Source organism: Salvelinus sp. IW2-2015, linkage group LG4p (assembly GCF_002910315.2).
Source record: "Salvelinus sp. IW2-2015 linkage group LG4p, ASM291031v2, whole genome shotgun sequence".
In the NCBI taxonomy this organism is placed as follows: domain Eukaryota; kingdom Metazoa; phylum Chordata; class Actinopteri; order Salmoniformes; family Salmonidae; genus Salvelinus; species Salvelinus sp. IW2-2015.
The window spans coordinates 14,920,955-14,934,355 of NC_036841.1; the positions used below are offsets into that span (position 1 = coordinate 14,920,955).

Genomic DNA, 13,401 nt, shown 5'->3' on the forward strand with positions numbered 1-13,401 from the left:
ATTGCCCCTTCGTAAGTCATGGGTGCTAGGAGTTACTTCCATCAAGTGAGAAATTGACAGGTCAAAGAAACCTGCATACGTAAGTTAGCAGAATAAAAAAGGGATAAAAGTGAACAGTGACTTTTTTTTTTTTTTTACCTTGACACAGGACAGAATGTGAGTCATGATGATGGTCTCTCTGCTGTCTTCTGGAAGGTTCTCGCAAAACTCTGAGGACAGAAATCGGGATTGTAAATACCGTGGCCTATTAGACGGTAAAAGCTTCTCATCCAAACCATTATTTCAACATAGGCTTTATGACTGGCAGATAGCATCCAGACACTCACCCTTGACCTTTTTGGCGGCAGCGGATCGGACCTCAGCCTCACAGTCCTTGAGCAGGTTCTGGAAGGCTGGGACGAGGTCGTTCTTGGTGATCTCTGGGCCCACTGCTTTCTGGAGCTGTGGAGTCAGTGACAAGGCATTTAACACCCACCACTAAACCACCGTGTGAGACTCCATAACCAACACACTTAACTGATGGGATTCAAGTTGGGAACACACAGGCTACAAAGTCCATAATAGCAAGGGGGAAAGTCCACACAACGATTTTCCATTGCCAGGCTTTAATGTGTGTGGATGTTTCCTGCCAACTGTTAAATTGGTTGAGGGAACTTCTACCACAAACTATGGGCATGGCAATTAACATCCAGCAGAGCTCTCCATCTACGGCTCTGACAATCCCCCTTTTAACCTTGCTCCGATTTGCTGATCAACACACTAAGCGAATGGGATTTTGGGTCGGGAACATATGCTACCAAAGTTCATGGTGGCAAGGGAGAAAGTGGTAGAAGACCTTTCAGTAAGTGTGGTGCACAAAAAAAACATTTGCTAAGCTTTAATTTGTGAGAGGTTGCCTGAAAGCTTTTATATTGATTGACTGAACTTCTATAACATTATAGAACAGTGGCAACATGACCCATTTGATACTAAATGACGAGAGAAGGTCATATGGGTTAGAAATCAATGGATTAGTGTAGTGAATGTAAGTGGTAAAGAAAACAATAAGAACGGTCTACGCTGGGGGACTATGAACAATACAGGCCCCCATAACTGTCCTGCTATCCATGTCCACTCTATTCCCCCTTGGATTGTATTACTTTAGTTCAATACAGTAATGCACTGAAAATATAACTCCTCCTAGACACAAATTTGAGCAATTGCATCTGCCAAATCTCTCAATTTGGCACAACATTTTTACTGATAGGCAGTTTTAAAGTGACCATATGTGAAGCACTGAATATCAGCCCCCCCATTACGTCCATTCCAGGTTCAGTAAAGCAGCAAATATTTCAGACATTATGGCTACATGCAACACATCAATGTTTCCACGTGCTCACCTCAGAGAACTTGTCAGCCACCATGTAGCGGACCCTCCAGGACTTATCCTCGGCGGCCTGGCGCAGGGTGGGCATCACCAGGGTCTCCAGGTCCTCCTGGGGCAGCAGCGAGGCGATGCTCACACAGGCTTCCACGGCCAGCAAGCGCACTGAGTCCTACAGGCGGGGGGGGGACCATGGGATTATTACTGATTCTGTACCAATTTAATAAATACTGTCGAACACCATAGAAATGCATAGAGGGAACACGCAATTCCCCCATGGGCCGGATTTCATAGTGCAACTGCTGAGGCGTTGGGTTAACAATAGCTATACCCGGTTTTGAGTCCCAGTTGGGGCGACCTATTGAAGTCGCTGAAATATGACTGTTCTAAGCCCATTCAATATTCATCCATCCCCATTCAAAAACATCTCATTTGTATGGCCATGTTATTTCCATTGGCAACAAGCCAGTCGGTTTAACAAATAGCTGGAAGAATTCCACGCACTTCCCACCGCAATGTTACAGGACACCACGTGTGCGTGTTATCAGTACATGCATGTACCTGCTCATCAGAGGCCAGTGCGGTGAAGAGGGAGATGATGTCACTCTTGACATAGTCCAGCTCCAGAACCTTGGCGAATTCCCCAAGCTTGGAGGCTGCGGCGCGGCGCACCATGGGAGTGTCATCTGAGCACAGAGTGCGGAAATGCCTGTGGAGAGAACACCCCGCCCACCGTCAGACCATACATCCATTGGATTGGCTCTCTGATTGACTTGGGCCTGCAAGGCTAGTATGTGACTACAGAAGGTGGGTGCATTGGACCCCTGATATGATAAAGTAATGTCCGCACCTCTAATATTTCAATCCCATCGGGATCTTAGTCCCGCCTAATATAGTTACTCACTGGCGTATTTCAGCCTTGACAGTGCTGGACACGCGGGGGTAGCAGACGCTGAACAGGCCACAGGCGGAGGTGCGGGAGGTGAACCAGTCACCACTGGCCAGCCTCTTCACCAGGGGCTCAAAGTGCACCTCCAGGTCCACAGGAGAGTGCTCCTGGGAGATCTTACGCAGAGACTCTACCGCCTTGTCTCGCACAACCGTTTCCTCCACGGTAGCCAGGCTCTCCAGCGGTGGCTGCGGAGAAAGACACAGGGACATAAATGTGCGCATGTGTAGCTGACTGGATAAGTTTAAAAAATTTAAATAAAGTGTTGTCAGGTCTGTTGAATATCTGTATGCATTATATGCTCAGTGACAGATTTTGTTTGCAACAGATACGTACCAGCAGACAGTGAACATATTCAGGGCCTCCCACCAGCATGGTGAAGTTGCCCAGCTGCTCAGCCAAGGCAAGAAGCACCTCATCCTCATCATAGATGGTGTCTACAAGAGGTTAGGTGTGAAACATAATTAAGGGGAGGGCGACAACTCATAATGATTGCTGTAACTTGGTCTTAATTTTAGGACAGAGTGCATTCAGACCTTCACTTTTTCCACATTTTGTTACGTTATAGCCTTATTCTAAAATGGATTAAATTGTGTTTTCCTCAATCTACACACAATACCACATAATGACAAAGCAAAAATAGGTTGAGAAATTTTTGCAAGTTCATAAAAATTAAATATCACTTTCACATAACTATTCAGATCCTTTACTCAGTACTTTGTTGAAGCACCTTTGGCAGCGATTAGAGGCTAGAGTATTCTTGGGAATGACGCTACAAGCATGGCACACCTGTATTTGGGGAGTTCCTCCCATTCCTCTCTGCAGATCCTCTCAAGCTGTTAGGTTGGATGGGGAGCGTCACTGCAAGGCTATTTTCAGGGCTCTACAAAGATGTTTGATCGGGTTCAAGTCTGAGCTCTGGCTGGGCCAATCAAGGACATTCAGAGACTTATCCCGAAGCCAATCTTGCGTTGTCTTGGCTGTGTGCTTAGGGTTGTTGTCCTGTTGGAAGGTGAACCTTCGCCCCAGTCAGAGGTCCTGAGAAGGTTTTCATCAAGGATCACTCTGTACTTTGCTCCGTTCATCTTTCCCTCGATCCTGACTAGTCTCCCAGTCCCTTCCGCTAAAAAACATACCCACAGCATGTTGCTGCCACCACCATGCTTCACCGTAGGGATGGTGCTATGTTTACTCCAGACATGACACTTGGCATCTTGACACAAACCAATCTTGTTTTCATCAGACCAGAGAATCATATTTTGGCAAACTCCAAGCGGGCTATCATGTGCCTTTTACTGAGGAGTGGCTTACGTCTGGCCACTATCATAAAGGCCTGATTGGTAGAGTGCTGCAGAGATGGTGGTCCTTCTGGATGTTTCTCCCATCTCCACAGAGGAGCTCTGTCAGAGTGACCATAGGGTTCTTGGTCATCTCCCTGCCCAAGGCCCTTCTCCCCCGATTGCCCAGTGTGGCCAGCTCTAGGAAGAGTCTCTGTGTTTCCAAACTTATTTCATTTAATAATGACGGAGGCCACTGTGTTCTTTGGGACCTTCAATGCTGCAGAAATGTTTTGGTACCCTTCCCCAGATCTGTGCCTCATCACAATCCTGTCTCGGAGCTCTATGGACAATTCCGTCGACCTGAAGGCTTGGTTTTTGCTCTGGCATGCACTGTGGGACCTTAGACAGGTGTGTGCCTTCCCAAATCCTTTTCAATCAATTAACCATAGGTGGATTGCAATCAAGTTGTAGAAACAGCTCAAAGATGATAAATGGAAACAGGATGCACCTGAACTCAATTTCTAGTCTCAGAGGAAAGGGTCTGAATACTTATGTGAATAAGGTATTTATTTTACATTTTCAAACATTTCTAAAAACCTGTTTTCGCTTTGTCATTATGGGGTATGGTGTGTAAATGGATGAGGAACATTATGTATTTAATCGATTTTAGAATAAGGCTGTAACATAAAATGTGGAAAAAGTCAAGGGGTCTGAATACTTTGAATGCACTGTACCTGTGAGGAAGGGGAGGAGTTCAGTGCGGGTCCTCTCCACTCCCAGGGCCAGTGCGATGGTAGACAGCTTCTTGATGCTGTTCAGTCGCAGCTTGGAAAGTAGACAATACCAGGAAATGTTATTACATACAAATTACAAGAGATGCCACCATGATCTATAAAAACCATCTTAGCGTTTCAGTAAGGCCAACTAAAAATACTATTTCAGACGTGAGCATATTCCCATATAGCTGCCTTCCTATGAACATGATACAACCTTTTACTAGAGTATAGAAAATCGGTGTTTTTTAAATGATTTCAAAGACACCAAAGCAAGATGCAGATATAGTACATAACTAACCATGTCAGTAGTTACCCTGATAACTAGTTTGTTACAAAAATGATAGTCTCACAACCATTACCAGGGTGGAGCTGGATGACCGACGGGTACAACAAGGAAGGAAGCTATGTAGTTAACGTTAGCTGCTATTGACATGAGTTTACAGTAAAGTTGTGTGAAGTGTACATGTTGATATTTCAGTAACAAAATAAAGTAACTAGGTGCCTCTGCAAGTTAACATGCGAATTTGACCACCTAGTTAGATGACGTTTATTAACTAGTTAAGGTAATTAGCTGCTAACTAGCATAGCGATACAGTCACCCAGCAAACTAACGTTAGGTAGTTACTAACGTTAGGTCACTTGGTTAACGTTAGCTAACACCGGTTAGTTATACACGGCAGTAACTAAATACGACATGCAGTTATTCCGTTTGATATTTATCACACCAAGAAACACGCTAACGTTAACTATCTAGTTAGCCAGACTGGGTGCGCCAGGCAGACTTCACGAACAGGCCAAGGCAAGGGGCCTCGGGATGTAAGGTACAGTTAGCTAGCTATCCTTTTTGAAATCAGACATGCTTAAGTAAAACAAACGCCACCAATATAATACCTCGTATGAACAGAGCATATGTGATTACCTGCACATCCTCATTACGAAGCTCGTCAATGAGCACGGCGATGGGGTAAAGAGAATCATCTCCATCAGCTCCTGCCATTTTAGATTTGTGTTGCAGTAAGCCAAAAGCGAATCACTAGGACTCTCCTTTCTCTACGGCGTTTTATGGTTGTCACTAGTTACCACAGTCATTAAGTAATAAACCCCGCCTATTTCTACCATTTATCTTCTTGGTCTGGTTTTAAACCAGACCCTAACTTTATGGCTAACCCTAAACTTAGATTAAGAGCTTAATATATATATTTTTCCTTTCCCATTTGTACGATATAGCCAATTTTTACTGTGTGGCTGTGGTAACTAGTGGAAACCGACTTTTATTTTGGAAGGCGCGAGAGTATGATACCGGTAGTTGATGTTCTCGCTTGATTTGAAAGTTCATCAAAAAGGCCCCAGAGCCTGTGTAGGGATTTGAGAAGACATTTGAATAAGACTGAGCATTTTTTTGTTTACGTATTATTATTATTATTATTGAGTATATTCAGAGTAGAAAAGGCGAGAGGGATAACTTGGTCCGAAATCTGGCTTCCCCAGCAGGTTACGTTTTTCTTCTTTATCGCTTACCTAGCAAGGCGTATTTGTAAGGAGGTCAATGAGCCAGTCTTGAATACATCCCCACAGCGGGGTGTCATAATAACCATAACACCTAGCCGTCAAACAGGGAAATGGTTCCAATATTTTTTCCACCATACATTTTTACCAGAGGGGATTTTAGAAACACTTAAAATAATGGCTGTGTTTCGTGTAGGATAACCATGTAAAGGTGACTTTTATCAATAATTCAGCTCTATTTAATCTCAGATTCGAAAATGCAAATTAGCATTAAAGTAGACATCATGCAAAACTACAAATCCATGCAAGCTCCTGCACGTCATCTGTAGTTGACAACTTTACTAACAGGTACTGTGTAAATGTAAATCTTGCCAAAGACAGTTCACAGAATTGTTCATTTAAATACATTTAGCCAATTTATTAATTACTGCATTTACCTAACATTAGATAGTTCATCCAGAGATTCTTAGCTTTACCTCAATTTGGCAGTATCGTCCAGATCATCATGGCATCTGTAGTTCTGTATGATAGCCACATTAGCAGCTAATTAGCAATGAATTTGTTGGGTGTAAATACAGGCCAATATATTAATAAGTCACCTGGTCCAAGAGAGATTTACAGTGCATCATCAATCTACACACAATACCCCATAATGACAAAGCAAAAACTTTTTTTCCCTTTCAAATGTATAAAAAAACAGAAATACCTTATCTACAAAAGCATTTAGACCCTTTGCTATGAGACTCAAAATTGACCTCATGTGCATCCTGTTTCTATTGATCATCCTTGAGCTGTTTCTACAACTTGATTGGAGTCCACCTGTGGTAAATTTAATTGATTGGACATGAGTTGGAAAGGCACACACCTGTCTATATAAGGTCCCACAGTTGACAGTGCATGTCAGAGCAAAAACCAAGCCTTCAGGTCGAAGGAATTGTCCGTAGAGCTCTGAGACAGGATTGTGTTGAAGCACAGATATGGGGAAGGGTACCACAACTTTTCTGCTGCATTGAAGGTCGCCAAGAACACAGTGGCCTCCATCATTCTTAAATGAAAGAAGTTTGGAACCACCAAGACTCTTCCTAGAGCTGGCCAACCCGGCCAAACTAAGCAATCGGGGGAGAAGGGCTTTGGTCAGGGAGGTGACCAAGAACCCGATGGTCAGTCTGACAGTGCTCCAGAGTTCCTCTGGAGATTGGACAACCTTCCAGAAGGACAACCATCTCTGCAGCATTCCACCAATCAGGCATTTATGGTAGAGGTGCCAGATGGAAGCCACTCCTCAGTAAAAGGCACATGACAGCCCGCTTGGAGTTTGCTAAAAGGCACCTAAAGACTCTCAGTCCATGAGAAACAAGATTTTCTAGTCTGCTGAACTCTGGCCATGAATACCCAGTGTCACGTCTGGAGGAAACATGGCACCATCCCTACGGTGAAGCATGGTGGTGGCAGCATCATGCTGTGGGGATGGTTTTCAGTGGCAGGGACTGGGAGACTAGTCAGGATTGAGGGAAAGCTGAATGGATCAAAGTACTTGATGAAAACCTGCTCAGGACCTCAGACTGAGGCGAAGGTTTACCTTCCAACAGGACAACGACCCTAAGCACACAGCTAAGACAACGCAGGAGTGGCTTCGGGACAAGTCTCTGAATGTTCTTGAGTCGCCCAGCCAGAGCCCGGACATCTCGAGAGACATGAAAATAGCTGTGTAGCAATGCTCCCCTTCCAACCTAACAGAGCTTGAGAGGATCTGCAGAGAAGAATGGGAGAAACTCCCCAAATACAGGTGTGCCATGCTTGTAGAATCATACCCAGGAAGGTTTAAGGCTGTAATCGCTGCCAAAGTTGCTTCAACAAAGTACTAAGTAAAAGGTCTGAATAGTTATGTAAATGCTTCTTTTTTTATACATTTGCCAAAAATTCTAAACCGTTTTTTTTATTTTTTATTATGGGGTATTGTGTGTAAAATGATGAGGAAAAAATATTTAATACATTTTAGAATAAGGCTTTAACGCAACATTTGTAAAAATGTGTCTGAATACTTTTGACTGCACTGTACATGGTTATCAAAACGTTACGCCAGGGTAAGCTTTCACAGAACACAGCCCTTTAAATTGTTTCTAAAATCTGCTATGGGAAAAAAGAATGGTGGAAAAACGATTGGAACCATTTCCCTGTTTGACAGCTAGGTTTTTGGGGCATTATGACTCATACTGTGGTACTTTATTTGGTTAACAAAAAATGTAATTGCTTATTCGCTACATAATGCTTAGGGTGTTGCAAGTGTATTGACATAAATAGGCTGTCCTGGCAACTTTGAGAAAAAACACAGTTGTGCACACATCTGCCCTCTCATTGGCTAGAATGGTGCCATACGCTCTTGCCTCCTGACTGCCTTCCATTTAAGAGATGTTTATTTTAATTGATAGAGAAGCCACTTGACTATCTGGTCACTACAACGGATAAGTTATGGTATGTTTTTCTCTTGTTGCAAATATATTTAGTCCTTACCAGAAATAAATTGGCTCTGGTTCATTCGGCCATCCCTATGGGGAAAGAATATGGTTTTGGAATTAACACTGAAAAATAAGGTCTGAGGTTAACACAGGCATAGATTTTATATGATTTGTTCTATGAGATAATAGCAGTCAGTTAACATTACCTTTATGAAGTCTTTGTGTTTTTATTGTTACATAAATTCTTCAAAATTCACAAAGTGAGGTTAGCTGATTATCTCAAAGAACAAAACGTTTAAGATCGAAGACTGTGTTTACCACATACCTTATTTAAGGCGTTTATCCCAAAATCCTACAAAAACGCCATTACTTTTCCTCATAGGCTTTGTCCAACGGAGTGCCTAAAAAAGTATCCAAAACGACTCCATTACTATTTCTCTTTGGGGTTAAAGTTTCAGTTTTCACCCCACCCAGTCGGTGGCGGCAACACACAATGACAGGATGTAGTCCACCGTAAAAATTTCACCGAAGAAGTTTACCAAAATGGCAGCGCAGCAACAACCCGGTGGACCGATTCCACAAGTTGGAATGCAGCAASCTGCTACACTTCAACAACAGCAGTTGAGTCAACAGCAAGATTTCGACCCAGTTCATCGATTCAAAATGCTTATTCCACAATTAAAAGAGAGCCTCCAGGTACTCCACGTTTTGTTTACATGAGCAGGTAACAATGGCTAACGTTAGTCAGTCTGGTCTCTTCACTGCCACACAGAGGGGGTAAAGTGCATTTTCGAAAAACCTTTACTTGGCGATCCTTCGAGTAATCAATCAATGGGTACGCTGCCGTCTGTCTTTCAAATCTTCTCATTGATTGAGACAGGTGAGTGTCATTAAACCAGTGGTTAATTTGGGAGGCGGGGGGTCCTTCGTTCTGGGGCGTACTCAGCCAATGATGTAACCAGCTGACTAGCTCAAGATAACTCAAGTCTTGCCCAGCTTTAGAGTTCAATCAATCCTTCATATTTTATTTAACTAGGCTAGTCAATTAAGAACACATTCATATTTACAATGACGGCCAAACCCTAACGACGTTGGCCTATTGTGCGCCGCACTATGGGTTGTGATACAGCGTTCCAATACATCCATTGGTGTCATGAGAAGGGCTAGCAGCTAACCCATGTTCGAGTCTGCTCAGATCTCCGACAATGCATTTAACGCCATTGGTAATCGCTATGCGCCTAATCCATGTTGCTGCTAAAAACCCTGGTTTTAAAATGGTCCAACTGGCAATTGAGGACTAAATGTAAGTAGAATAGAAAGCCGTGATCCTGCTCTGTTAAGTGGCAATTAAACTGCTTTCAAGTGTTTTTCCAACAACTGGGCATGCATGTTTTTCCTCCCAGTGCCACTCGAAATTTGAAAACTCACAGAGGAATATTATTTGCTCCCATAGAATGGGACAAGCTGACCAATTGAATAGGTAAACCCTTTCTACTAGGGAAAGGGGGATACCTAGTCAGTTGTACAACTGAAATGCAATCCTATTGGGTTATCTGGTGTTGATTACTCTTTGTTTTTATTAGTTTATTTAACTAGGCTAGTCAGTTAAGAACAAATTCTTATTTACAATGACGGCCAAACCCGGATGACGCTGGGCCAATTGTGCGCCGCCCTATGGGACTCCCAATCACGACCGGGTGTGATACAGCCTGGATTCAAACCAGCGACCCCTCTTGCACTGAGATGCAGTGCCTTAGACCTCTGTGCGTCTGGGGCGCAGGAAATATTAAATGTCTGTTGTTGATTACTCGTGTTGTTGGCTGAGGAAATATTAAATGTGGACAACAATTTTTCATTATATTCAAAATGAACATTACCAAAGGTGCAAGAGCGCCACCTGGCTCTAATTTGGATCATAAGTGCAGGGTCTAGAACCTGGCCCAATTCAACCACTGCATTCAATATTTCAGAGTCACTCATGACATGCAGAACTTTGGGATGGAGACTCTCATGTCTCAATGAGAGAAGATTTTAAATGTACAAGATGGCGGAGTACACATTCTTGATTACTTCATGGAGCAAAAAAAATGTTTTATTTAATAACGGAGCATTTTTCAAATGAACCATCTGCAACTAGCAATGCGTTGTCTTCCCTGTCGGGAATTTAGGAAGTATCGACAAGTAAAGGTTGGTCAAATTGTCTGTGCTACGCTTTACACTACCAAAATAATAATGCCCATCAGCCATCTGGAACAGTAGTAATGATCTGACTAGGCAATATTTTTTATGACTATCTTTTATGTTGAACTGCAAATAGCGGTCAGAGACAGGGAGTAGGGGGTTTAATGCTTTTTAATGGAATATGTTTGCATAGTAACAAAATATTATGCTTATAGCTATGTACAGGTATTGCAAAATGTAGCTGCATCAAATATAGGATAACTAAGCATTATTTTCTGTCTAGAATGTCATGAAGATTGCCTCTTTAAATTTGGGGCATAATACATCAATTGACAATGGCATGTAAGTACCCTTTTTCCCTAACTCAATGGCACACACATAAAACACACATAAGTGTTTTTTTCTGGAATGCACAACTTTCCTAATGCCTTTTGTGTTTCAGAAAGAGCAGTGATGCCAGTGTACAGCGGTTTGACAAGAGTTTGGAAGAGTTTTATGCCCTGTGCGATCAGCTGGAACTCTGCTTAGTAAGGCACACACAAAATGAAATTGTTCGCCACCTCTTATTATTACATGTCTTTCTATTAGGCTTTTAGAGTACTGAGCATCATTCACCATAACATACAGTATAGTTTATACATTGATAAAGCTGGCAGCCTGGTTATCTGCTCACTATTAATCTTATTTTCTTTCCCCCATAGCGGCTTGCCTACGAGTGCTTATCCCAGAGCATTGACAGTGCCAAGCACTCTCCTAACTTGGTCCCAACAGCCACCAAGCCTGACACCGTACAGACAGAGTCCCTGTCCTACTCACAGTACCTCAGCATGATCAAGTCACAGATCTCCTGCGCCAAAGACATTCACAACGCTCTATTGGAGTGCTCCAAGAAAATCGCAGGAAAGGGCCAGCCGCAAGGAATCCTGTAGAAATGGGCATTCCATTATACTATGACATGGTGGTTATTTTTCTAAAGTTTTGTATTTTTTGTAATGATTGATAAGGACATACACAGTTGATTAATTATTTAAGGGATGCCCCTCTTCAATTTTCTTCCCCCCAAAATCAGAAAAGTAGCAAACAAAATGTCCTCAAGCATCAAGTAATGAGATTCACAACTTTCTTGGATTATGGAAAACGAACTGTGCCTCAGATCCGGCCAGTCATGTTTTCAACAACACTATCCCACTTTTGACACCAATGGGGTCTTGACGAGGTCACTAGGCGTTGAACTAAGGTTGCTATAGTATTTTTACAATCCGGTGCTCTTTCTTATTTTGTTCCTCGCGCTTCTTTTCAAAAAAAGAAAATAAATCAATTGAAATAACACTTAAAGCTGTAATCCGCAAGGATGAAACAACCACGTCCGTTTGCGATATTACAACAACGAAGTTATTGACAAACACTTTTTTCCCCTCGGACATAATGCGCGACAGAAGAGCACAACATCAATATGTACGGTACTGCATTTCCCCCCCTATGCTGCTACACGTTTCTGAGCTCGCACACAAAAACAATAACGAGGTGGCACCCTTTCCCGCTACTGTAGACCAAATGATCAGACTCGTTCATTTCTCTCTTGAGTTGGAATGGTGCTATGCCAGAACGCGGGCCGCTGTTGTCAGCATGCTGGCTAGCTTAATGCTATAGCAGCCCATTGGATTCCATTAAAATACGACTGATAGTGTTGGGAGGAATTCGATGAGTTGATATACCTTTAGCTAACCTAGCACGATGACAAAGGGCAGTTTAATACACAATTAGCGATATTTCAATATTCTTGATTCGCCATTCATATTTTCGGGATAATTAGGAGTACAGCGAAACATTCCATCTCTGGATTGAGGAACATTTCCCCAACCATATAGCGCGCCGGGCTCTGGTGGTCATTCTGGCACAGCACCGTTCAGAATTCAAGAGAGAAAACTAACGAGTTGGATAATTTTGACTACCGCTACTACGGAGTTCAGCTTTAATCAAGTTTGCGTGCCCTAACGTGTAAATAAGTGTTTTGTTACAAGTAGAGCACATGACCAAATATGACCACCAGAGGGAGAGGTGACAAAGTCATGAGTACCAATGCTGTCCAAGAGCAGCTACTATTCAACCAAATTGCAAAACTTTTGTGGCAGAGTAGCTTTGTCTTAATTATAATAAACCCTTTACACTCACTTAATTTGTCTCTTACTTTTACATACAGTCAGACCCCTTGACCTTTTCTACGTTTTGTTACGTTACAGCCTTATTCTAACATGAGGGGAAATGCATTTAATCCAATCTACAGATCCCATAATGGCGACGCTAAAACAGTAAAAAAAAAAAATGAAAACACCTTATTTACATAAGTATTCAGATCCTTTGCTATGAGACTCGAAATTGAGCTCAGGTGCATCCTGTTTCCATTGATCATCCTTGATGTTTCAACAACTTGATTGGAGTCCGCCTGTGGTAAATTCGCTCGATTGGACATGATTTGGAAAGGCACACACCTGTCTATACAAGGTCCCACAGTTGACAGTGCATGTCAGAGAAAAAAACAAGTCATGAGGTTGAAGGAATTGTCCATAAGAGCTCCAAGACAGGATCGTGTTGAGGCACAGATCTGGGAAGGGTACCAAAACATTTCTGCAGCATTGAATGTCCCCAAGAACACAGTGGCCTCCATCATTCTTAAAATGGAAGACATTTTGAACCACTAAGACTCTTTCTAGAGCTGGCTGCCTGGCCAAACTGAGGAATTAGGAGAGAAGGGCCTTGGTCAGGGAGCTGACCAAAAACCTGATGGTCATTCTGACAGCTCCAGAGAACCTTCCAAAAGGACAACCATCTCTGCAGCACTCCACCAATCAGGCATTTATGGTAGTGGCCAGAAGGCAGCCACTCCTCAGTA

At 42.7% G+C, this 13,401-nt stretch overlaps 2 protein-coding genes across 2 annotated transcripts in view; one reads left to right on the top strand and one right to left on the bottom strand.

Moving 5' to 3' along the window:
• The window catches only part of LOC111960566 (serine/threonine-protein phosphatase 2A 65 kDa regulatory subunit A beta isoform), a 17,659-nt gene extending 12,247 nt beyond the window's left edge, over positions 1-5,412 (bottom strand). The window contains 9 exon segments of the mRNA XM_070438297.1: positions 1-35; positions 139-209; positions 327-441; positions 1,380-1,535; positions 1,925-2,072; positions 2,268-2,500; positions 2,649-2,749; positions 4,327-4,417; positions 5,288-5,412. The exon segment at positions 1-35 is cut by the window's left edge and continues 124 nt beyond it. Of these exon segments, the coding sequence (XP_070294398.1) occupies positions 1-35; positions 139-209; positions 327-441; positions 1,380-1,535; positions 1,925-2,072; positions 2,268-2,500; positions 2,649-2,749; positions 4,327-4,417; positions 5,288-5,365 (1,028 nt within the window). The 5' untranslated portion in view covers positions 5,366-5,412.
• A 3,361-nt stretch (positions 5,413-8,773) lies between these two features.
• On the top strand, positions 8,774-12,682 carry LOC111960568 (mediator of RNA polymerase II transcription subunit 29). Its single transcript, XM_023982616.2, has 4 exons — positions 8,774-9,026; positions 10,795-10,853; positions 10,954-11,038; positions 11,213-12,682. Exons 1-4 carry the CDS (start codon positions 8,874-8,876, stop codon positions 11,438-11,440), a joined length of 525 nt encoding a protein of 174 aa, XP_023838384.1. The 5' UTR covers positions 8,774-8,873; the 3' UTR covers positions 11,441-12,682.
• The last annotated feature ends 719 nt before the right edge of the window (positions 12,683-13,401 follow it).